Source organism: Coloeus monedula (assembly GCF_965178545.1).
Source record: "Coloeus monedula genome assembly, chromosome: W".
Lineage (NCBI taxonomy): Eukaryota > Metazoa > Chordata > Aves > Passeriformes > Corvidae > Coloeus > Coloeus monedula.
In genome coordinates, this window is record NC_138821.1 from 10,282,630 (window position 1) to 10,309,357 (window position 26,728).

The 26,728-nt window shown below is 43.4% G+C and overlaps 1 protein-coding gene across 1 annotated transcript in view; it reads left to right on the plus strand.

Annotated features, from left to right (window-relative positions):
- The window catches only part of LOC309584579 (zinc finger protein 131-like), a 29,796-nt gene extending 3,387 nt beyond the window's left edge, over positions 1-26,409 (plus strand). Inside the window, exons 2-7 of the mRNA XM_082300668.1 lie at positions 113-251; positions 2,149-2,250; positions 3,895-4,039; positions 6,921-7,603; positions 21,464-21,594; positions 24,425-26,409. Coding sequence (XP_082156794.1) covers positions 128-251; positions 2,149-2,250; positions 3,895-4,039; positions 6,921-7,603; positions 21,464-21,594; positions 24,425-25,087 — 1,848 coding nt within the window. The 5' untranslated portion in view covers positions 113-127 and the 3' untranslated portion in view covers positions 25,088-26,409. The remainder of the gene's footprint in view (positions 1-112; positions 252-2,148; positions 2,251-3,894; positions 4,040-6,920; positions 7,604-21,463; positions 21,595-24,424) is intronic.
- Positions 26,410-26,728: the final 319 nt, after the last annotated feature.

Consider the following 26,728-nt stretch of genomic DNA (forward strand, 5'->3'; position numbering starts at 1 on the left):
TTGGTTTTGTAGTCTTTAAAAAGTGCTAGTTCATGTTTGTATAATAAGCTGACTGTGCATAGTACTTTCTAAGTGGCACAGTATTCTTACTGTCCTACCACATCTTTTGCAGACTAATCCTTTTGCCATGGAAGACGAAGAAATTATGGAATGTATCCAGGAATTCCCTGAACACTATAAAGTTATTTTGGATAGACTGAATGAACAACGTGAACAGGACCAGTTTACAGATATCACGCTGATTGTTGATGGTATGTATACACCTGAGAACCAGTTGGTATCCAGAGAATTCTGAAAGCTATGCTGGGAAGCTGTTGGGTTTGTCACAGGTCAACTGTCAAACTGGGCTGCGAACATTCTTGGCTCTGTATTGGTGTGTGAGTTGCTTGCGGAGTTTCAGTTATTAATCTTGGGCTGAACAGAGTCTCCAGCAGAGATTAATAATTTTGCTTCTGCTTTTTATAGAATCCCAGAATGTCCTGGGTAGAAAGGGACTTTAAAGATCATCTAGTTCTAACCCCCTGCCATGGGCAGGGACACCTTCCATTAGACCAGGTTGCTCAAAGCCCCATCCAACCTGGCCTTGAACACTTCCAGGGATGGGGCAGCCACAGGTTCTCTGGGCAACCTGTGCCAGGGCCTCACCGCCCTTACAGGGAAGAATTTATTCCTAACATCTAATCTAAATCTCCCCTCTTTTAGTTTAAAACCATTCCCACTTGTCCTATCACTATCTGTTCATGTAAAAAGTCAGTCTCTTTTTTTATAAGCCCCCTTTAGGCACTGGAAGGTGCTCTAAGGTCTCCTCAGAGCCTTTTCTTCTCCAGGCTGAACAGCTCCAACTCTCTCTGCCTGTCTTCATAGGAGAGGTGTTTCAGCCCCGTGAACATCTTTGTGACCTCCTCTGGACCTGCTATAACAAGTCCACATTATTCTTGTGCTGAGGACTCCAGACCTGGATGCAGTGCTCCAGGTGGGGTTTCATGAGAGCAGAGTAGAGGGGGAGAGTAGGGAGCTCCTTCCAAACAAGGAGCTGAACTTGTAAAAAATATTGGTTTATTATTTAAAAAAAAAAAAAGAAAAACCAGCTTGAAATAAGGTCGCCTTCTTGCTTCTTGGGTATCTGCCTACTATTTTAATCTATAATTAAAATAGTGTAGAACAACTCACTTATCTTTTTCTACGTGTTCTAAAGACATAAGTATTAGTTTAAAAGGAAGATGGAAATGCAAATGCTTATTATCTCATTAGAAAAGGTGGTGTCTGATAGGTCACCTAAGATTGCTTCTTATCCCAAACATGTCTTAGAATGGATGAGCACTTCAATGAAGATAGGCAGTGTCCACTAGGACAGACCTAGCTAAAGGATCCTTAAAAAGATAGCAAGAATTCACTTGAAAGAAAATGTACCTACAGAGCCTGGATTAGAAAAAAGTAAGCAAATGAAGAAAAAAATTATTCTTTGGAATCACCGTAGTTTTACTGATGCTTGTACAAAACTTATCCTGAATGTTTGTTCCTGCTCTAGTATTACCACAACCACGTGTTGAGCTCAAAACTTTTCTTGTGCAGCTGTGTAGTTCTAATACATGTTGGTTCTCTTACCTGTGTTCCACGGAGCCTTCTGGGTGTCCGTGCCTGCACCAGGGAGAAGGCAACACAGTGATGGAGAATACACAGTCTGGAAAACAGGAAGAACAGAGCTAAACCACTTTTGTTCTGCAGGGATCTTTATGCTGGCAGAAGTGATGATTGAATACATCCATATGTAAGAGCAGCAAAAACCAAGGAGAGCTTGGATAAAATCTGAGATCTGAGCCCAAGACACACAGGAAAAAGTTTGAACAGGAATTTCCCACAACTTAAATATTTGAAAAGAGAAACACTCTTGAGTGAGTCATTCAGCTGACTGAATTGCAGAGCTTCAACAAGGTCAATGATGTCAGCAAGGATCTGCATAAGATGGGACAGGCTAGCTGCAGTGATATCCCATGTTACAAGGAGACATGCTAAGTGACTATGTGCTGCTGGAATAGATTTGTAGACTGGGTGATTCTGCAGCTGTTCTCTTCTCTGCATCTGCACTTATTCTGCACCATGAGTAAAGAAGGTGTTATCCTAAATCAAACTTTTTGTCTCTCTTTGTAGGTCACCATTTCAAAGCTCATAAGGCCGTTCTTGCTGCCTGTAGCCAGTTCTTCTACAAATTCTTCCAAGATTTCACTCAGGAGCCCTTGGTGGAGATTGAAGGTAGTCTGATTCATGCAAATTAAAACCTTCAGAGTTGTGTGCCCATGCTCAAAATGAATGTAGTATCCCTGGTATGGGCTTAAATGCATGCTTGATCGTATTGATTAGCTTTCTAGATATCAGCTCTTGAATTGTGAGGTAATGTTGTGGTTTAACCCTGATTGGCAACCAAGCACCACAGAGCCAGGCTGGCTCATTTTCCACCAGTGGGATGGGGGGGGAGAATCAGAAGGGTAAAAGTGAGAAAGGACCTCATGGACTGAGATAAAACCAGTTTAATAATTAAAAAGAAATTGTAATTTTGTAAAAATTATAAGTAAAAGAGAAAGGAAAGAGGAAAAAACCAAGGAAGACAAGTGATGCAAATTAAAACAGTTGCTTGCCACCAACTGACCAATGCCCAACCAATCCCCTAACAGTGGCCCCTCCACCTGCCTCCCACACACACTATATACTGAGCATGATGTCATATGGTCTGGAATATCCCTTTGGTCAGTTGGAGTCACCTGTCCTGGCTGTGTCTCCTACCAACTGCCCACACACCCTCAGCCCGCTTGCTGTCAGAGCAGTGTGAGAAGCAGAAAAGGCCTTGGCTCTGTGTAGGCGCTGCTCAGCAGTAACTGAAACATCAGTGTGTTATCAACACTGTTTCAGCACAGGAAGGACATCGACCTGTTGGAGCGAGTCCAGAGGAGGCCACCAGGATGATCAGAGGGCTGGAGCACCTCTGCTATGAGGAAAGGCTGGGAGAATTGGGATTGTTCAGCCTGGAGAAGAGAAGCTTCAGGGTGACCTAATTGGGGCCTTCCAGTACCTGAAGGGAGTCTATGGGAAAGATGGAGAGAGACTATTTACAAAGGTCTGGAGTGACAAGACAAGGGGGAATGGCTTCACACTGACAGACAGTAGGTTTAGATTAGATATTAGGAAAAAATTCTTTACTGTGAGGGTAATGAGGCCCTGGCACAGGTTGCCCAGAGAAGTTGTGGACTCTTCATCCCTGGAAGTGTTCAAGGCCAGGTTGGATGGGGCTTTGAGCAACCTGGTCTAGTGGAAGGTGTCCCTGCCCATGGCAGAGGGTTCAAACTAGATGATCTTTAAAGTCCCTTCCAACCCAAGCCATTCTGATTGAGCACAGATCCAAAACATAGCCCCATGCTAACTACTATGAAGAAATTTAACTCTGTCCCAACTAAAACCAGTACAGGTAGCTATTGCCACTGGAAAAGAACTTCTCCTGAAGAAAAATTAAAAATAAAAAGATACCTTGGCTGGGGTGCAAGAACAGGATAGATGTGGAGCAATACCTGCCTGGTGGGTAAGAAGAAATTTCCTGGAGCAATTCAGCTTCTGGTAACTTGCTGCTCAGAGATCTCTTGAAAGAGAGAGATCATTTTTTATGTTTAAATTTGAACTTTTTAATTTTATACAAGTAGCTTTTTGTCCATCTTATCCTTCTTTTTATCTTTGTCATGGAATGACTGTAGTTATCCCATATTCACCTGTTTCTATAGACTTTTTACTCCAATGTGAGCCTTTCAAGGGTGGCATCTTCTCGAAACTGGCTATTGGAGTACTGTGAGCAGGGAAGTGTGAAAGACTGAGGAATTGTTAAAAGAAGCTGTTTTTCTTGCTTGTAAACAGGTGTAAGTAACATGGCATTTCGTCACCTAATTGAGTTCACCTATACAGCAAAACTAATGGTCCAAGGTGAGGAAGAAGCAAATGATGTTTGGAAAGCAGCTGAGTATCTACAGATGTTAGAAGCGATCAAAGCACTTGAAATCAGGTAAACACATAAGTCTCTTTTTCTTCCCAACACTGAAATGTAGTCTTAAGAATCCTTGTATGAGAGCTGCCAGTATTTTGCAGTGCTCTTCTTTATCCTGAAACCTTCTAAACTCATGTGGTATCATATACTCTTCTACTATAAGATATGGGTCAGAATTATACAGGCTAAAAAAATGAATGTCACATTCTTTGGGCTAGAACTCGATGACAAGTGACATGGCTGGTAAATGTTGCAGACATTGTAGGGCTGTGACTTTGTGATAACTAATATCAGGCCTCTGTACTGACTGCCTGCACCAGTGACAGCTGGCTGTACAGTGATGATATCTCTCAGGTAATTAGACCACATTAACAAGTTTGCACTGCTCTTTTGATTTCATGCAGCTTTCTGCTTTCAAGAGAATAGGCAGTGATTTTAAAGCTTCTCTTGTTGCAAATTTAGTCTCTCAAACTTCTTGAACAAACATAGTTGTTATAATTGGTTTTATATGGGATCAGTACTTAATCAAATGTTGCTGTAGCACCTTTTATCCAGTACAAAGAACTGTAATCCATTACCAAACTCCAACCTGAGAAAAGCAGGTGCTATTCCCATCATGCTATTTTTCTTCCCCTTCTTTCTCTTTCACAAAGTGCTGTCATGTTCTCATTTCTTCTGTATGCTATACTGTTCTTCTGTCATGAAGCAGGGGGAGGGCCAATAAATACCTCTGAGCATTACCGTTATCCTTGCTTTCTCTTCTAGACATGCTGAAAGGTCTTTGTGTTCAAGCTAAGGAAAGACTTATTTTTTCTTTATCTCCACATAGACACACTAAGCTGAGTGGCATTGACACTGAGTTCCTCTAGTAGCCAAACAAATTATAAAACCTCCATGACATGGTACCCTGGAAACTTGGTTTTCAACATCAGTGGTTTTTTTGTTTTTTGGAATCAAGTTATTCTGTTGATTGGTAGCAGAGCTGAATAACTATGTTGGGGTTTTTTTAATAGAAAAGACAGGATTGTGCCTTTCTAGTTCTACTCTCCAACCCAACAATACCCTTTTTTGACATTATTGAAATTAAACATGGTATCACCAAAAGAACTTTTTTTTTATATTTAGGGAAAAGCAGACCTTTGCTGTCTGTTTAAAAAAATTAAGACACTTGAAATTGAAAAACTATGTTCTAATTGGTATCATTTTGAGTCTGTGTACACTGGTAGAGCTGTTTAACCAGGATTCAGATCAGTCCGTCAAGCTAAACTGTCTAGTCTGCAATTAATTCCCACTATTGTATAATGTTTGTTGGTTATGCATCACTAGTAAATGCTGTAATTCTCATGTTACAAGGAAATAAATGTTTGGCTTAACACACACATGTGCAAGCCAGTTTATTCTTAGAATTATTTCCATTGTTCATAGATTTTTGGTTGGGTGTTTTTGGTTAGGAAAACAAACTTGAGTACCACTGTCAGTTTTCTCCTTCACAGTAGGAAGGGGATGAATTGCAATACAGTGCCTGTATCTGAGCTTTGACTAAAAGCGGCAAACATCAGAAACTTCAGCTAAAGTAGAGGTTATTATAGAACTAACCATTTGTGTAATGCATCAAAGAGTTGCACAGCACATAATCTAGACTTGAAAGAAAACAACTAGCTGTTATTCCTTCAAGTACAATGTATTGTATGTGTGTATCCCCATTCAGTTTCACACCTGAGCCACACAATGTACTCAAGGACAGTAGTCTCCTCTTTGCTGAGCAGATTATTATTTTTGTACGTGGTCCTGGAGCTCCTTGCAGTAATGTGCAAAGTAACTGTCACCTTCTAGGCATCAGAAATATGGCCTAGATGAAACTCTTTAAGTTTAGCTGCTGTGTCTTCCTCTGTCTGAATATAGTAAGGTGCAGTTTAATAAGCTGTATCCTGCATTAGGTTATTAGCCACACATCTCTGCTGTATGACATCCCAATACTGGGGAAAAACCTTATCACCCCTATTATTAGAAAACCTGAAAGTGATAGGGAGTAGGTTACATAAAAGGATTTATCAGGCTGCAAAGGAAGGTAAAAGTACAAATTACTCTGATTACAGTCTGATTTGAGGAGAAGATAGCCACTCATTTTCAAAACTGATAATCAGTAGTAAAACCTCCAGCATGTAAGTGCTGTGGATAATCATGAGTGTGTGATTTGAAAGCATTGGCCCAGTCAGCTCTGTCCATGTTTGAGATGGGATGCTATCTCTGACATTTTGGAGGAAGGGGGTTGTGTATTTATGGTGCAAGGAAAAGAAGAACAGAGCTGGGGGCCATGCTTAAGCCCAGATAAATTAAATTAAAATTCTCTTTTCACATCCCAGTGGCTTTTTTTTTTACTACAACTGTTAGCTGTGTGTTTTCCTGAAGTACTAGATGATATAGTAATCATTGTGTGAAGTCACAGCTGTAGTGTTTTATAAGAAGCTGTAAGTGCTGCAGGCAATTGCATGCACTCTAGAGCTTGGGAGTTGAATAATGTAGGAAGAGCTTGAATCTTATTTCTGAGTAGGCAGGCCAAAGTACAGAATTTTGCATTTCTTATATAAACCTATGTCATTAGACTAATTGGCCTTTCTTCTTGATAGGTGCTTTGTATCATTCAAGTGGAGCTATTTAAAACACTTTAATAACCGTATGTTAAAGGCTCCACAGCTTTAACTGTGCTATTCTACAGCTCTAAGGAGTATAGATTAAGGACAAATTAACATCTGAAATGGGTGCAGGTTATGTGGTCACTCATCATTCAGCTTCTTTGAGAAACATCTAGCTAGTGTTTAATGCAGAAGCTCAGCATCAGGCAGGGATTGTTATGTAAGTGCTTATGGATCTTAACTATGTTTATGTAAATGTTTTGCAGGAACAAAGAGAATTCATCACCCTTAGAATCAAATCAAAGGCAAGGTAAAAATAAGGCAAAAAAGAGGAAGATTGCTGAAACATCTAATGTTATCACAGAAACACTGCCATCTGCAGAATCAGAGCCTGTTGAAATTGAGGTTGAGATTGCTGAAGGATCGATTGAAGTGGAAGATGACAGCATTGAAACACTTGAAGTAGCTTCTGCAGAGCAATCTATAAAGTACATACATACAACAGGTACATCAGATGAATCTGCTTTGGCTCTTTTGGCAGATATCACCAGTAAGTATCGTCAAGGAGAGACAAAATGCCAGATCCAAGAAGGTGGTAGTGCAACTGATCCCTCGTGCAAACAGGTAGAAGATATTGAAATTGTGGAACTTCAGCTGTCACATGTGAAGAATTTATTCCACTGTGAAAAATGTAACCGTTCATTTAAATTGTTTTACCATTTTAAGGAACACATGAAAACACACTCTGCTGAGAGTTACAAGTGTGACATATGCAGTAAAAGGTACCTACGAGAGAGTGCTTTGAAACAACACCTCACCTGTCACCACCTTGATGAAGGTGGTGCTAGCAAGAAGCAAAGACCTGGCAAGAAAATACATATATGCCAATACTGTGATAAGCAGTTTGATCACTTTGGACATTTTAAAGAGCACCTCCGAAAGCACACAGGTAAGAACTGTACTTGTGGCTTTGGCTCTAGCATTTTGGGGTTTTGCATGTTTTGGGGAAATAGAAAATATGCTGAAGAAAATGCATGAGTCCTGAGTGCTAGAAATACTTGGCTTGTAGTTGCAACTAAAATGCTGGTTTGGTTTTTTAATTTAATTTAATTTTATTTTTTTGTTTTACATTGGTATAAACTTTGAGGGATTGAGGTGGCTAAAAATAGATGCCTAAAACCAGAAAGCACTAATGAAGCTTCTCTCTTCAGTCTATTAAATCTTAAAATATTTCTTTTAAAATTATTTCTTAAAGCATGTTTTTTTTTTTCTTGAAAAGTACCAAACTGAGGAGCCGCTTTTATTTTTACAATTCTACTAGTAAATGTTTCTGTTGAAATATGATCTAAACCATGAGCTTCTCAGTGGAATATACATTTTAAAGAGTTTCTTTAACTAACAGAACGTATGAGCAAATGCCTATTAATGCATTAGGCATAAAATACCCCCTTGCTCTTGACTTCTCATCTGATTTAATTTTCTTTGTTAATTAACGCAGCAAAACATTTCTAGTGACTATAGTAGACTTTTGTTACTGTAAAATCTGCCTCTTTGAAATCTGAACAGTATCTTTTGAGTATAAAATTACTTGTGCTTCTTCTATATAATATGGGAGGTTAAGATACTATTTCTTCATGTCACTGAAAAGTCTGTACTATCTGAATAGGTACTGAGCATTATATAGATAGCTCTCTGAATATAAAATATATGTTGTCCTGATCTTTCAGATGTTTTTTTTAATATGTCAGTCATGAGTCATCAGTAAGAATTTAATAGAGGGTAGCAGTCTTATTTCTTTTGCAACTTGCTGTTGCAAAAGCCTTTTAATTGGAACTTCTTTGCACCTGTATATGACACTGCATCAAATCTACTCCAAATAGCCCCTTAAAAGTTGCATTTATGAAAACTCTTTGGCAAATCCTTATTCCCTATGAAGCAGGCAGTGTTTTTCCATTATGACCAAGCCAAATGCAAGCTACCTAACAAAAGTCTTTTCAGAGAAAATTTGTGGAGGATTAACAGAATAAACCAAATATAACAATATATTCGTTGCTGTTGTGACAGAAGGATTTTGGGGATGAAGCAACTTAGCATATCACAGGAGGTGCAGAGTACTTTCTAAATATTTATTGATGCAAGTATCACACATGGAATCTAATTACTTCCAGTTCCAGTGATATGCTTGAAGCAGCCAAATTAATCAGCCCATGTCTGAAAACTCTGTAATTGAAGTAATTTGTATGCAGATTATACAAACTTCTTGGGAAAAATTCGTCAAGGTCTTTGCCATTCTTCATTAATCCAAAATATGTTTCACAGGAAGTGTACTTTGAACTGCAAATAACATCTTCCATAGGAGTGAATAAATGGACTCTATTTACATACCATGAATAAATGATCCCAAGAAGTCCATTTGATAAATGCCTGCCTTTGTGTTTCTGGGGGAGAAAAAAAGAAAGCAAGCCAAACAAAAAACCCCAACAAACCTTACTATTTCTCTCTAAACCCAATCTAAATAATGATATGGCAGCTTTATGGTTATGGGTGAATTCCCTGGTATTTCTTACATATTGGGCAAATAGAAGTCACTGTGTTATTATGAATCTTTGGGTTAAAAAATATTTATTTCGGGTGGTTCCCTTCCTGTGGCTGCAGGATTGTAAAGGTCCAGCAAAATATTGGACTATCTTAGATTAGAATTTCTGTCCTGTGAGTTACTTATGATTGGCAAGTGAAATCTCGCCTGTTCTCATAAATGGAAAAAAATTGTTAGATCAGGCTAAGAACCCTCCCTCTTTAGTCTTATCTAAGTGAGATTTTATAAACTCATAGTTTAATGACACCCGGGGGAAGAGAAGCAAGTTGTCACCTTTAGCAGAGGAGTTCAGTTCCCAGCTCAACAGTGTACTTCTCGAGCTAGAGGCAGGCTGATACACTCGTTGTTTTCCATTGCTGCTGCTGAAGTCACAGCATTGATTTGCACTGTGCAATAACGCAGCGTTTGGTGCTCGAGACACGAGCTCTGGCATGCCCCAGGTCAGAGACAGTCCAGCTGCGTTACTTCTACCTGTCGCAGAAGCGACTTCGGGATCAGGAAAAGAGCTGCTTGCTGGGCTAGCTAGCTGGCTTCTCGGCAGAGGAAACACGGCAGGAGCCGACGGGATCAGCTCACGTTAGCTCGGAGACAAAGGAAGAGAGAGGCTGTTCAGGTCTGGCTTCCAACAAGTTTAATGCGATGGGATCATGATGAGGTCGGATTGATGGGATGGGAATCGATGGGATGGGATGGCTCCTTGGAGCCTTGTCCTCAGTTTTATAGGCAATTTGAAAACCCCGGTGAAAGGGGAAACCAACCAATGAGTTACAAGCCAGGGGGAGGATACAATTTAACAAGAACCACTGGGGTAAACCGAGAGGCGGGAGTTATAACAGAACCAATGAACGACCGAGTAACCGAGAATTTTCCCGAACTGGGGGAGGCGGCTTGTACCTGGGCACCGCCTGGGGGGGTGCGGCTTAGGCTTCTGAGCCGCCCCCTGAGTCTGACTCTTCGGGGAACTCGATTCAGGGGAGGGGCTGGGATTGATTGGCATCACGGAGCCCCAGCGCCGCAGTGGGCTGAGTCACCCCAACATCTCCCCCTTCTTTATTACTTTGAAATGAGGGGAAAGGCTTAAGGGATTTCAAAACCAAACAGTTAACAATGGGAATGGCTAATAAAATTAACAACTCCATAAAGAAACCCCATACAATGTCCTTGATAATGGAAGGAATCCAGCTGCTGGAGCTCCCGGTGCAGAGGAGGAGCTGCAGCAGCAGGTGGGACAGCAGCAGGTAGGATGTAATCACGCTGTCAAGGGAGGTAACTTTAGGGACAGTGTAACATAAATAAAATTAATACAAATACAATTAGCTTAAATAACAATGGCTCCCTTGGACTCTCCCTCTTTCAAAACAAAACTGAGGGGTCATTTTGGGAAGGGAGACACATTTTAAGGAGACTGGGAGGTGGAAGGTTTGTTTTTCAGGCCTGGAGGAGTCGTCTTTTTTCCAGGTGGCTTGGTTTTTCTTCTTTTCCAGGCTGTGGCAGCTTCCTTCCTTTGCTTGGCATCCGCAGGTAGTCTCAAAAAGGGTTTGATCCACTTCCCAGGGATCCATCTTGGACCTTCTGGGGTGGAAACACACCCATAGCCTCTACCGTGGGTGACTAGGGGGTACGGGCCACATATTTGTAAAGTATCAGGGTCTTTTATTAGGACCTCAGGTCTCTCAGTCAGTTTATGTTTGGCAGAGTTTGTGAAGTGTCTCAGGATGGGAGGATCAGGTTCCTCATAGGAACAGTTTAAAAAGTTCAATGTGAACAACGCTTTGGACAGTCTTATGATGGGGGCAGCGATCTCACTGCCACCCTTTTGTTGTTCAAGCAGTCTTTTTAGTGTTTGATGATTCCTCTCGACGATGGCTTGGCCTGTGGGCGAGTGAGGGATGCCAGTGATGTGATCCACACCCCACTCACTCATGAATCTGTTTAACTCTGCAGAGGTGTACGCAGGGCCATTGTCAGTTTTTATTTTATTTGGTGTCCCCAACACAGCGAAGGCCTGTACTAGGTGGTTGATGACATCTTTGGCCCTCTCCCCATGGTGGGCTGAGGCAAAGGTTGCACCAGAAAAGGTATCCACAGAAACATGAATATATTTCTGGCGGCCAACTTGGGGGAAGTGGGTGACATCTGTTTGCCATACCTCACAACTGCCTAGGCCTCGGGGATTAACCCCCTGACCTAATGATGGAAGCTGATGTTTTTGGCAGTTGGGGCATGTCGCCACAATGGCTTTCGCCTGGTCTCTAGTGAGGTGGAACATTCGAATGAGAGCTGGAGCATTTTGATGGAACATTGCATGGCTCAGCTGGGCTTGCTGGCTCAGCTGGGCTTGCTGGAATCTGTTAGGCAGATTCGCTAACTCGATGGGCATAGCTAGGGCATCTGCTCTCCTGTTCCCTTCTGCAATAAATCCTGGCAGGTCAGTGTGTGATCTCACATGCATGACATAGAACGGGTGCTTCCGGTGGGAGATCAGTTGAATCAATTTCAAAAGCAAGTTATGAATTTTTGGGTTTGCAACCTCCTTTAGTAAGGCTCTCTCTGCCCTGGAAACTACACCTGCTACATAGGCTGAATCAGTTATCAAATTAAATGGTTCACTGAACTGCTCAAATGCCCTGACCACGGCTGCAAGTTCTGCTACTTGTGGGGATCCTTCAACTACCTGCACATCAGACTCCCACTTCTGAGGGGGGGGGGGGGGTGTCCTTCCATGTGATGACAGATTTGCGAGAACGACCGGAGGCATCTGAAAAGATTGTCAAGGCATTTAATGGTTTTCTGCTTTGAATTTCTTTTGGAATTAGTTTGAAGACTGAAATAAACAGTTTGTGTTGTGGATGGTGTATAGAAATTTGGCCTTTGTAGCTGTCTAGGGCGTATTGGAGGTGCTCATTGTTTTGAAGGAGGTTATCAAGTGAATCGGTTGCCAATGGTAGGTAGATACATGTAAAGTCACACCCTGCAAGGGTGCTGAGGCGGGATCTAGCTTTCATCACCAACTGGGCCATGAGCTCCTGTGGTGTTGTGATACTTTTGGACGGCTGGTGCGAGAGGAAAACCCACTTGATGATTAACGGGATCACTCTGCACCTCGTCCCATTGAAATATCAGCCCGTGAAGGTATGGCATTCCCCCTAATACAATAAATTGAAAAGGCAGACCTGGGGTGCAGCGGTGTGCCTGCTGGGACAACAGCACTTCCTGTACCTTACAGATGGACTGTCTCGCCTCCTCTGTTAGATGCCTGGGTGATGTGAGGTCATCTTTCCCTTGCAGGAGGTTGAAAAGAGGAGCGAGATCTTCTGTCATCAGCCCTAGGAGTGGCCTCACCCAATTTATGGACCTGCAGAGCTGATGGAGTTCCTGCAAGGTCTTAGGGTTATCATTAATTTTGACTTGTTGGGGAACCCCAGTCTGTTCATGGATTTTCAGTCCAAGGTATTTAAATGGAGAGGTTTTCTGGACCTTTTCAGCCTGGATCTCAAATCCATTTGCCTCTAAGGCCTCGATTACCTTCCCCAATGTCCAGTCTAAATACTGCTGGTTAGGAGCACACACCAAAACATCGTCCATATAGTGGAGCACTATTGCCTTTGCTGCTAACTTTCTGATGGGGGACAGAATGCGGGCAACATACCACTGGCAGATGGTGGGTGAGTTTTTCATGCCTTGCGGCAAAACTCACCACTGGTAGCGCTGCATGGGAGCCTTTCGGTTGATGGAAGGGACCGAGAAGGCAAACCTGGGAGCATCATCTGGGTGCAGAGGGATCTGGAAGAAACAGTCTTTAATATCAATGACTGCTACCTTCCACTGCCTGGGGAGCATAGAGGTTGAAGGCATTCCGGGCTGCAGGGGTCCCATGTCTTCAATGACTGCGTTTATTTTCCACAAGTCCTGTAGGAGGCGCCACATGTCTTTCCCCGACTTTTTGATTACAAATACCGGGGAATTCCAAGGGCTATTAGAGGGTTCAATGTTACCCTTTCTCAATTGCTCCTCCATGAGTGCGGTGAGTGCCTTTAATTTGTCATTTTTCAAAGGCCACTGATCCGTCCAGATGTATTCGTCAGAGATCCAATTTAATTTCTGGAAGGGGCACTCCGCAGTGGCCTTTACTAAAAATTCTGGGGTTGAGATGGAATTTTGACTCGAGCCCCCCCCGGGACATGAGATCCCTGCCCCACAATGTAAATCCAGAGTCAATTACAAAAGGACGGACTGATGCTACCTGTCCCTCTGGACCCTCAATTTGGACAACTGCCTTGCTTCTCTGGGCAGATATAGATCCACCCACACCCATCACAATACCTTCTTCCAGCTGCAGCTCCCAGTGTGACAGCCAATTGTGGGAAGAAATGACTGTCACATCTGCTCCCGTGTGCATCATTCCTGCCAGGCTGATGTCCGAGCCTTGGCAAGACAGTTTGCAATTAAGCATGGGTTTGTCGTTCCCAACTACCTCAGCCCAGAAGACAGAGGGGTTGCAGTCCTGTGGCGGACTACTGGGCATGAGAATAGCTTGGGCCACAACCTGGTTAGCAGCAAGAAAATAGGGAGGGTTAACACACTGGATATTGACAGTAAAGAACCCTTGTGGCCCCACTTGAATAATTTCTGGTGTAACACAAATGTCAACTGGTGAATGTACAACATCTTTTAACACAAACAATATACAGTCTCTCAGATTCTCACAACTCACGACGATTCTCTGGGGTGTCACCGAGTCCATTTGAGTTGCAGAGGTCGTGGTGACCATTTTCCTGGTGGCAGTTTCTTGATTTGTTTGCCCGTGTGGCCCTGCCACTCCACGCGGTCCAGTCAGTTTTTTGGCTGCATCCCATCAGCAGCAGGCGATGACATTTGCCCTGGAGAGACAGCTGGGAACCTTGATTAATTGGAGCCGGAATGCTGCAGTTTTGGGCCAAGTGCCCTGGTCTGCCACACCTGTGACAGACCCAATTAGCATTTCTTTTGTCCTGAGATGCTGTTGCATCAGCAGCGGCTGCTGTTCCTAGTAAGTTTTCCCCGTTTTTAAATTTGGCTGATGAATCGGCACCAATGTCGTGCAAGCACGAATCATTTGACTTAAGGTTGGTGGAGGTTCAAATGGAAGACCCAAAATCACTCTTTTACAAGCATCATTGGCATTAGCTTTTGCCATTTGCATTATAATATGCTCCCTTGTTTTCAGATCTTCTACTTGTCTTTCCACCACGAGCCTCAGTTTATCCACAAAATCAATAAATGGCTCATTTTGCAGTTGCCAAATCTCAGTATAATTCAATTGAGGTGCGAATTTAGGAGGCATCATTAAGAATGCTTGCTCAGCTGCTTGCTTTACAGCATTCAGGACCGGCTCTGGTGTATTTTGAGCCTGGTTTTGGGGCTTGGCTAATAACTCCACACCGGTAAGGTGATCCATAGAAACCCCCGCATTGTTTGAATCCTGTAGTAAAATCGGGAGGACCTCTCCCAGTTGCTTTCTCCAACGTTCTTCCCACATTTGAAACTCAGATGGGGAAAGCAAGCAGGAGAAAATGCTTTTGAGGTCATGTGGCACAAGAACTGTACTGGAGAGAGTTATCTTAAGAAGGTTCTTAAAATACTGACTCTCCCTCCCAAATTCTTTCAGGGGTTTGCAAAGCTCTTTCAGCCCTGCAGAATCAAAAGGTCTCCATGTGGGATTATTGCCAGTTCGATCATATGTTACAGGAGCAGCAAAGGGATAGGAAGGGGCTGAGGGGACTCCCGGACCCGATTTCAAGATGGCGTCGCTTCTGGTTTTTGCCCCGTGGGAACAGGAAGAGGAGGTGTGGGAACCAGGAAGTCCTCCACAGGGGGCGGGGTTGGAGGACCAGGAGGCGTGGTCACAGGGTGGGCAGGGATTCCCGATGCAGGGGGTGGTACCCGATGTGTGGGAGGAGCCCGATGACATCACGCCCAGGGGCGGGGATAGGAAAGGGTTGGGGGTAGGAGGGCAAAAGGGATTGTGGGAAGAAGAGGGGGGAGGGGTGGACTGTGCCATGCGGTCGGTGCCATTGTTCAGACACGTGGAGTGGGGGGGGGAACAATTGCAAACAGCATTTAGAACAGTTTTCTGGGCTTACAACTGGGGAAGAGGGCAAGGGATACGGGGTTTGGGAAGAGGTCAAGGTGGCCTGGCCAGGGCTACTGCGACAGGGTGGCTGAAAAGACCGGGAAGAGTCAGAGAGAAGGCAGCAACTCTGAGCCTCTTGGCATATTACTCCATTCGGTTTTTCCAACGAAAGGGAAGTGGGATGAGGAGCAGGAGGGGAGGAAGGAGGAATATGGGAAGAACTGCGAGGGGATTTGTGCTTTTCTTTTACTTTCTGATCCATTTTATGCAAGTCCTGAAGGACTAGAACGAGGGGAAAAAATTTTTCTCCCGAGGAGTCTCCCTTCCGCTTTAAATCAGCAATCTTATCCCCCACAGCCTGCCAGAAGGCAGGAGTTTTTAAATTTGTGGGAGATACTTGAGGAAAGTAAAAGAAAAGCCAGCGAACAAACTGTTTTAGTAGACCCTTAGAAAATTTAAAGCCACTAACTTGAAGGGATCTCACAACTTGGAGAAAAACCTCTCTTTGGGGCTGAGAGAGTTTTGATCCCATATCTCTCTCAGCACTTCTTCTACCTGCCACCCTCAAAACGAAAAAAGAAACAAAGTATACGGGACCAGGGATACTCACACAAGTTTCAAATCAGCACAAATTCGTCCGGTCACAAAGTAAAAGGCACAGGTGGGGTTCTCCTTGGCACGGCTGCTCTCCAAAGTCAGTTCAGTGCAGAATCAGTGGGAGTTAGCAGCCTTCTCTCAGGGCACTGCTCCTAAAACAGAGCAGACTGCACCAAGAGGCGTCGGCAGTCCAAAGTCGCTTTTTCTTGCTGTCCACCGACAGCGACGACGTCGCAGGGATCCACTTGCGTGAGCTCCACGCTTGGGCGCCAACCTAACGCAGCGTTTGGTGCTCGAGGCACGAGCTCTGGCGTGCCCCAGGTCAGAGACAGTCCAGCTGCGTTACTTCTGCCCGTCGCAGAAGCGACTTCGGGATCAGGAAAAGAGCTGCTTGCTGGGCTAGCTAGCTGGCTTCTCGGCAGAGGAAACACGGCAGGAGCCGACGGGATCAGCTCACGTTAGCTCGGAGACAAAGGAAGAGAGAGGCTGTTCAGGTCTGGCTTCCAACAAGTTTAATGCGATGGGATCATGATGAGGTCGGATTGATGGGATGGGAATCGATGGGATGGGAATCGATGGGATGGGATGGCTCCTTGGAGCCTTGTCCTCAGTTTTATAGGCAATTTGAAAACCCCGGTGAAAGGGGAAACCAACCAATGAGTTACAAGCCAGGGGGAGGATACAATTTAACAAGAACCACTGGCGTAAACCGAGAGGCGGGAGTTATAACAGAACCAATGAACGACCGAGTAACCGAGAATTTTCCCGAACTGGGGGAGGTGGCTTGTACCTGGGCACCTCCTGGGGGGTTGCGGCTTAGGCTTCTGAGCCGCCCCCTGAGTCTGACTCTTCGGGGAACTCGATTCAGGGGAGGGGCTGGGATTGATTGGCATCACGGAGCCCCAGCGCCGCAGTGGGCTGAGTCACCCCAACAGTGCAAGAAGTCACACAATGTCTTTTTGACCTTTGGATATTGCCACTGTTGTCTTTGAATTGTCAGTTTCAGATACTTTGGGCAGAATATGAAGATTGTTGAAGAATTTGGGAAAAAATAGAATAAATCTGTCCTTAACTGGGCAGTGCATTGCTTCAAGTAACTCTTTAAATGTGACCAGATCGCAGAGCAGGTGAAGGTTTGTGGTGGGAATTTTGTTCTGTAATATTCATAGAATCATAGAATGGCCTGGATTGGAAGGGACCTTAAAGCTCATCTCATTCCAGCCCCTCCTGCCATAAGCGCCTTCCACTAGACCAGGTTGTTCCAAGCACTGGCCAACCTGGCCTTGAACACCTCCAGGGATGGGACAGCCAGAGCTTCTCTGGGCAACCTGTGCCAGGGCCTCACCCTCCTTACAATAGTTTTTTCCTAATATCTAATCTAAACCTACTCCTTTTCAGTTTGAAACCATTCCCCCTTGTCCTCTCACTCAAGGCCCTTGTAAATAGTCTCTCTCCATCTTTCTTGTCAGCTCCCTGTAGAACCTGTAAGGTCACAATTAGGTCACCCTGGAGCCTCTCTTCTCCAGGCTGAACAATCCCAATTCTCTCAGCCTTTCATAGGAAAGTGTCTCGGTTTAAAAGACGGATGTCGGGCAAAGAAGGTGGGAATCTTCCCAGAATGGAAAAGATTACCCTCTCCCTCCAAATTATTATAGCTTCAAAATTATGGGGTTTCCAGGCAAAAATATGGGAAAAGGATTAACAGTTCTTTACTGGCAAATATATATATACATAAAAAACAGAACAAACAACAACAACAAAAAGAAACAATAACAGAAGTTTCCCCACCTGTAAATTTTTGCCTTGGGTGTAGTTACAACCACAACCGGAAGGGGGCACTTTTGGCTCCTGGCAGGGCAGAGAGGCTGCAGTGACTCCCCCGAGGCTTCAGGGGTGCTCTGACACGAGCTTGGCAACCTCTTCAGGTGGTGGTGGGTGCTAGGGTGAAGAGGATGGGAGATTGCTCCTTTTGCAAAGCTCACGGACAGCAGTTGGTCCCGGTACCCCCACCGGCAGCCGGCACATTCTGGGGAGGTGGGTGTAGGGTAGGTGGGCAGGGCTTGGTCGCAATGTCAGGCTACTGTGCAGAGAAGTGGCCCGGTGGGGGCAGCCCCAGTCCTGGCGGCACCCCACACGTTTGCTCTAGACCCCCAAACAGCTGGGAAACAGGGAAAAAATGAGCAGGCTTGCAGTGTAGAAACCTCAGCAGATCGAAGTCCTGGAACCTAACACACAGGAGTAGCCACGGCCACCACACTGCAGGCCAGGGTCCGGTGGAACATGGTCCCAGTGGAACATGGTCCCGGTCCCAGGTGGCACCACACGCACTGGCTCTAGGCTCCTGAATGACAGGGAAGCAGGGAAGCAAGCAGGCAGGCCCTGGTTGCAGTGCCGGGAAAAAACCACAGGGCAACAGTATTTCAAGCCAGATGCACTCACTGTGCCCCCACGCGGCCGCTACCTCGATCCTGAACCAGAAGAGCACAAGAGCGAGAGCCCCCGGCCTCAACCCCCCCCCCCTCCAGGTCCTGGGCCGAGCTTACACCTCTCATGATATCCCCATAGCTGTGAAAAACCTGGACAGCAAGGCTTTTAAAAATGCCCTCGCAGAAACAGGGGCTCTCCCCAGCCCCACACACATCCAGTCCTTTGCCTTAAAGATACAGCAACTATTTTTTGGGCACAAAGCAGAGGATCAGGAAATATGCTATCATAATAACTCACTCCAGGACAGAAAGATGCTCCATCCCTTTGATCATCTTGGTGCCTCCTCTGGACTTGCTCCAACAGGTCCGTGTCCCTTCGTTGCTGGGGGTCCCAGAGCTGGGGGCAGCACTGCAGGTGGGGTCTCACCAGAGCAGAGGGGCAGAATCCCCTCCTCCTCTGCTGCCCACACTGTGGGATCAGCCCAGCATGCAGGGGGTTTCTGGGTGCCAGTGCACATGGCCAGGGCATGTCCAGCCTCTCACCCACCAGTACCCCCAGGTCCTTCTCCCCAGGGCTGCTCTCGATCTGTTCATCCCTCAGCCTGCATTGATCCTGGGAGTTGTCCCGACCCAGGTACAGCACCAGCACTTGGTCTTTTTAAACCTCATGAGATTCCCATGGGCCACTTCTTAAGCTTGTCCAGGTCCCCCTGGATGGCCCCGTCCTTCAGGTGTGTCACCTGCACCACTCAGCTTTGTGTCATCTGCAAACCTGCTGAGGGTGCCCTTGACTCCTTTATCTGTGTCATTAATGAAGATATTAAATAACACTGGTCCCAATACAGACCCCTGAGGGACACCACTTGTCACTGATGTCCATTGGGACTTGGTGCTATTGACCACAACCCTCTGGATGAGACCGTCCAACCACTTTCTTACCCATCTAAGAGTCCACCCATCTAATCTATCTCTCTCCAATTTAGAGAGAATGATGTTGTGGGGCTCCATGTCAAAGGCTTTATAGAAGTCCACAGAAAGGACATCTGTAGCCCTTCCCTTGTCCACTGATGGAGTCACTCCATCAGAGGAGGCCACTGGGTTGGTCAGGCAAGACTTGCCCTTGATGAAGCCATGCTGGCTGTCCCAAATCACCTCCCTGTCTTCCATGTGCCTTTGCAGAGCTTCCAGGAGGATCTGTTCCATGATCTTCCCAGGCACGGGGGTGAGGCTGACAGGGCGGTGGTTCCCAGGGTCCTCCTGTCTACACTTTTTAAAGATGGGGACAATGTTTCTCTTTTTCCAGTCACCTGGGACTTCACCTGACTGCCATGGCTTTTCAAATATCATAGAGAGTGACTTGGCAACTACATCAGCCAATTCCCTCAGGACTCTGGGATGCATTTTATCAGGTCCCATGGACTTATGTATGTTCAAGTTCCTCAGGTGGTCATGAGCCTGATCTTCACTTAGAGTGGGAGGGACTTTGCTCCCCCAGTCCCCGTCCTGCTGTCCATCCATTCAACAGGTGTGGGAAGAGAGGTTGGCATTGAAGACTGAGGGAAAAAAGTAGAGTACCTCAGTCTTCTCCTTGTCCATTGTTACCAGTTTTTCAGCACTGTTTATCAGAGGGTAACACCTTCTTTGACCTTCCTTTTCTGGCTGACAGACCAGTAGAAGCCCTTCCTGTTATTCTTTGTGTCCCTTGCCAGGTTCAGTTCCAGCTTCACCTTGGCCTTCCTCACCCCATCACTACACAACCAAACTCCATCTCTATACTCTTCCCAGGATAGCTGTCCTTGTTCCCACTGCCTGTGCATTTCCTTCTTTCTCTTTAGTTTGTCCAGCAGCTCCCCAGTCAGCCATGCCAGTCTCTTGCCTTCCTTGTCCAGTTTTTTACTCCTGGGGATCACCTCCTGGGGTATTCTTTAGGCTCACCAATGTATTTGGTTGCTCGTGCAATATCTGTGATTTTTGATCTGCGAGACAGATGGGAGTTCAGCATACTCTGCATTACCTGTACAAAAGTTTCCAAAAATGTAGCCTTTTATAACCATTATGGGGAATGTTCCCTCCATTTAATGTTTTTCTGTGGCCTTTAGGTGTATAAGTGAGAATTATAGGCTACTTGTGGATTTCTTTTGAAAAGTTAGTTAGGTGCTGCTGAATGTCTTTATTTCTGAAAATACAGGTTTATTTGTTTTCCATCTCAGTTGTCAATAATTACTACATCCCTGAAAATGTAGGCTTTTAAACTGAATCAAGCTAGAATAGATTCTTATGTTATTCAGTGAAATGTCTCAGCCTCTTTTGGAGTCCATTAAATAGTTTGTTTCAATAGTGATGTCGGTATCAGTACCTCCACAAATTATCAGACTTAGAAGAAACATACTGTTACTAATTTTTTGTACTTTAATTCCCTAGAACTTCATTGTATTTGTGAATGATGAAATTAATAAACAGATACAACAGTTGTTCTTTACTATTTGATGATGGTAACAATATACTACTTCGAATTAAAGTTTCTGGACTTGATTTGTTTTAATACCAATGCATTGTTACTTCATGGTCATTCTGTGACAACTTCTTTTTCTGGAGCTTAGTTTCGGCTCTCAAGCATAAGCTGTCATTGTTCTTGAAAATAAAACTTTGTATTATTTAAATACCTCCTTCTTTAATGTGTCACTTTGTATATACTAATGTTGAGTCTTTAACTGTATCAGGTGAAAAGAGAGAAATAGCTCCTATTTCTTTAAGATATTTCATCAGAATAATAGCCTAACTTTCATAAAAACCTGAGTATACCTTAAATGACACTGGGAATTATGTTACATTATCATGTCTGTGGATTTTGTTTTGTTCAGTTTATTTTGTTTTGTTTTTATAAATGAGAGTTGTGACTCCACATTAGGTTTTTGCCATTTTATTTACATAAAATTTACATAGAATGTCTTTTTCTTCTGTAGAATAGTCCAGTTGGCCACATCTTTACAGCATATTTATCAACCTACACAAAAGGAAGAGCTGACAAAAAACTGGCTGTTTTTATACACTTACAAATCCCTGTGTCTGTCTTAACAGGTGAAAAGCCATTTGAATGTCCAAACTGCCATGAGCATTTTGCTAGGAATAGTACACTCAAATGTCACCTGACGGCCTGTCAGTCTGGAGCTGGAGCTAAAAAGGGAAGAAAGAAGCTGTATGAATGTCAGGTGGGTAATAGAAGTAGCAGAGTCTGAGGCTAGTCACCTCCTTCCTGTGCTGCGGGAAGGAGTGTGAGAGTACTGAGAAGGAAAGGCATAAAGGGTGGACTTTTGTCTCCAAGAACTATTTTTAGTAAAATAAATTATAAAGGTTGCATTCAACCATGACATGAGGGTAAATTCTTATATTTAAGTAGTTCCATTTAAAATATGAAATTACTGATATGTAGCTTCATAATAGTTAATCAGAGAGATTCTTGTGAGTAGGTAAGTGTTAATCTGCATCTTACTGATCTTTCTGCTTCCTTTTCAAGGTTCTTGATGCACAGACCTAGGCCTTTCCTGCTTGTGAGCATGCTTCACTAAAGTCCAAAATACAAAGTACTATTTTATTTCCTAATTTATTATTTTTCTTCTTAATACCAATATATTGACTGGCTGGAAAGTCATTTCAACTTATGATGACAATCTGTAATGTCTTTTAAGCAAATATAAATGCTGTTAGATGGATAGCTAGGGTACTTGGTCACTACACAAGTGGCATGTGAAAAGCTGTTCAGAAGAATATTACTTAGCTTTTAAAAGTTGATTCTGAAAAGCTAGAAAATATGAGAGCTGAGGTTGGTTGTAGCATTTTTATTTGTCATTTTGCTGCCCCAGAGCTGTGACAGTCTCAAATAAGGCTCTCACCTTATTCAGTTCACAGAATTGCTGTGGTTTGAGGTTAAATTGGGTCATGTAGTAAAGAAAACTGTTGGATATTGGCTTTATTTGTTCGAAAAAAAAAAGAGTGATCTTATTCACAGAAAGCAGCAAATACTGCAGGAGGTGAATAAATTAATTTAATCATTTAATCAGAAGTTTCACCAATGCTGTGGCATTGCTTAGTTGTTATGCTAGACTGAAGTTAATTCTTGGGAGCATGCCTTTGTCTTAAAGATAAGTTTGTTTTGAACATGAGAACTACTATATAATGCAAAGCTGTACCTGGTAGCTTCATTGAAGATACTGTTTGTAGCTTTCTCTGTAAGAGATAACTGTGAATGTGGGTTAGTGTTATTTCAGCCTGCAGCAACTGCAAGAATTCTTGGATAAATTCTTCTTGATTTTTTTTTTTCTCTTTAGAACTGAATAGTGTTCTGTAAATAAAATCTTGGCTCGTTGAACAAGGAAAAAACAAAATTGCACTTGCTTGATGAGCACTTTTGCTGCTCTTCAGTAAATGCCTTGAGTACTGAATTAGGCTCCACATGGCAAGAACAGTAATAATGTGCTTAGGCATTACTGATAGTCATTATCTATATGTATGACTAATTAATTTTGAGTGCTTATCTATAAGGTTAGTATTTTAAGAAGTCTGTGTGTACAACTTCTTTCTAAAGCATGAGCCTAGGGGACACACATATACAAAAAGCATGTTACTAGCATCACAAATGTGGTTTTAAGATTTCAACAGCAAAATGGGGATATTCAGCTCCATTACACAGACCTGTTCCTTGAGTTAATCCCTGTCAGATACTCCATCATCATTTTGTGCTTTTACTGTAAATTGAGGAGATGGAACATTCTGTTTCAAAATTATTTGCCAACAGTGAAGAGGTTCTGTACTAGTTTGAAAGCAAACCAGTGAGAGACTCAAAATCAGAACTACAATTTAATAGGAAAATTAAAAATAAATACAGTAGTACAGAAACATTGACAGAGTCAGAATACAACCTGACACCCTGCTGGGCAGGGTGGTGGTAGCAGTCCAATTAAATGGTGGCTGCAGTCCTCCTGAAGTGATAGATGTGGTTCTGTTGAAGCAGTGGTCCTGTAGAAGGGTCTGGTCTTCCTCTGAAGGTCCAGTGGTGGTTATGTAGCTCTTGTCCTCTGGGAATCCAGTAGGTGAGGGCTGAGTGTGGTGTTCCAAACCTCAGATTATATCCAGGTAGGAATGCTTGGTTCCTCCCCCCCCCCCGGGTGGAGCATCTCACAATGGGATGATGTAATTTTATGAGTCATGCAGTGAGGCTAGATGGCCCATTAACAGAAGATATCCCCTCATTCATTCCTGCAGTCTTTGTGTATTGTTTTCAAGCTACTTACCTCACTGCCAGCTGAAGGGAAGGAAGTGTGCTCATGTGCTTTATGAAAATAGTATGTCTGCAGTCAAAGCGGTACTTTTATCTGGAAGAGACTTGAAAAGATGGAGTTTTAAGAGATTTTTATCTGCTAAACTTGCTTAAATATTTTTTTTTGAAATGGCAAAATATGAGAGTTTAGTTTATCCAGGTAAATCATACAATGCCATGAACAAATGAAAACTGATAAGTAAAAGTAGGCTATTAGTATTTGTCCTGGGGTGACTGTATGATACTGTATTCCCTACCTCTAAAATGTATGCCCACGGAAGGAAGGATAACCAGGACATTATTGCATCTAGAACTTCAGTAAAAGGACAGTTTGAATTGCACTTTGATCATATGATATTATTACATAAATAGATTTCCACTCAAAATTCTAGCACCAGACATTTATTGCAGTGTGAATCTATATGTGAATTTCACATAAAGTTAAAATAAGAAAGCTTTTACATGCTGTATTGACTCATTAATTTTGTAGGTATCCTCTGTATGCACAACTCAAAATGGCACACTGTATCTTAAAAATAAATAAATACCAGGTCTTCTGTTCATTTGAAGCTGACTTTTCAGCTTTTACTTCTAACATACATGGTGGGGGTTTTTTAATCCAAGTAGCAAGAAGCTACACTATGTGAAGCCATGATCTGAAATAGGCACTATACTTTGTTATATTTCTGTTGGCACTGTTTAACACACTGTATCTTTTATTTTAGGTTTGTAACAGCATGTTTAACAGCTGGGATCAATTTAAAAATCATTTGGTAATACACACTGGTGACAAACCCAACCACTGTACCTTATGTGATTTGTGGTTTATGCAAGGCAGTGAGCTGAGAAGGCATCTCAAAGACATGCACAATATTTCAGAACGAATAGTGACAGAAGAGATTCTTCCAGTGGAAGCTATGGAAGCGGAACCAGTAACGTCAATGACAATAATAGAACAAGTGGAGCAAGTCCATGTCCTACCAGTAATTCAGGTACAAGTGGATCCTGCACAGGTAACTGTGGAACAGATGCACCAGGATCTCGTACAGGACAATGAAGTGAAAGGCATACAGATGGAGGAACTGCAAGAACAGGTGCAAATTAGTTATTTAGAAGTTGAACACATTCAGACTGAACAAGGTGCTGAAGTTCATGTGGAGCAATTACATGTTGGGCATGTAAATCGAATACAGATGGAAGAAGTACAGGCAGAACTTATAGATGGAACAAACCTTGAACAAGGAGAATACAAAAGTGTTGATCAAAGAGAAGCAGAAGAAAATGAAACTAGTCAAGTAGATGATACAGATATGGAAGATCATGAACAAGCTGAAGACTTAAAAACTCAACAATTAGTGGACACACAGAATGAAAAGGTGGATAACTAGGACAAATAACCACACTGTGCAGCTTTAGGAATGAAGTACCCAATTATTTTTGCTAGCTTTTACATTGGTTTTTGAACCAATGGTCAGTGGTCACCTTTCCAATATTCTGTCCTTAGGAAGCTGGACAAGTGGACCAAAGTTAGTTTTCTTCATGTACAACTAAACCTTTCATATGTGAAAAATAACTTTATCATTCATGTAATGCCGTGGAACAGAAACCACCACAGCTTTGTGAGGATTTTGATAATGAATAGCTTGTATCATTTACATCATCCCTGGGTATATGTAACAGTAACTTTACCTCTTTTCCTCTTGGTATAGAAGCAAACTTGTTATAGATTTGCAGAGTGTCTGTGGCAGAAGAATCAGTAAAATCTGGTGGGTTCTAATGTAAGTGGATAATCAGGTACCTGTGAATTTTCTGGGCAGACTATTTGTTTGCTGTTTCCTAACAGCAGTCCCTAAATTTCAGGCTGAGGAAAAAACATTGTTGCTGGAGGTCTCAGAGCACAAAAATACCGTGCCTTTTAGACAAGGGTGAAATTTCCACAAAGCTCCTTGTAGCGGTTTGGTCCAAGATACTCATTACTGTTTACCTTCTGTGAGATAAGAATTAGGAGAAACACAAAGCAGGCACCCATCTTGAAAGAATATAAAGAAGTTTATTAACAGACCTAAAAGAAGAAGAAAAAATTATACCACACCTTCAGAACACTTCTCCTCCCCCCACCTTCCTCCCTTCTCCCACTAACAATGTGAAAAGACAACCCTTGAGATGTTCAGTCTGTTTATCACTTCCATAACAACCTTGTTCAGTCCATTTAGGAAGAGGAGTCTCTCTTGCTCATGCTATGAACACATTATCACAACAAGACAGTTGCCCACTTCCAAATAACTTTGTTCAGTCCATTTAGGAAGAGGAGTCTCTCTGCCTGCATGTGAGTCCCTTCCCCCAACTTGCAGCTTTTCCCACAACTGCTTTCGAGGGTCCACTCTTGAAGTTTTTTGGGGTACAATTTTAAGGTTGAGCCGTTCAGAAACAAAAGTTCTCTTCACCCATCTCTGGGAGCATTTCATCTCTAAGAAATCTTTGGGAGCATCTCTAGGAACAGGTTTTCTCCTTTCCCATTTGGAGCAAAAGTCCTCATTGCTTCCACCTCTCCCTGTTCAACTTCTCATGAAATTACAGCTGTGTCAGCATCTGCTTATCTCAGCGCAGGTGCTTTTGCTTACAAGTTAAATTGAACACTCCACCCCCCATGCCTTCATGAAATTACAATGGGTACTCTGATATATCATAGCTTCACAACAGAATTTCAGCTTTAAGCATCTCCTCTTTCTCTTCCCTCAGGTTTTCAGCTCTTCACAGCACTAAAAGGGTTAATCTCACCTAGGCCTTGCAGCTGGAATGTGGCTTATCGCAGTGGAGGGGGGGGGGAGCCGAGCTGCTCCGGCTGCCCACAGCAGGGCTGGGGGGGGGGGGGGGGGGGGGTTCCGCAGGTGGAACAGGGCCCATTGGCTCCAGGATGGCTGTGGCCCCGCAGCCACCTGTCCCAGCACCGGAAACGAGACAGAGAGCCTCTGCCTCAGGGTTTCTATTCTTAAGTGTGCATCACAGAGGTGGTCACAACTTTAAGTGGC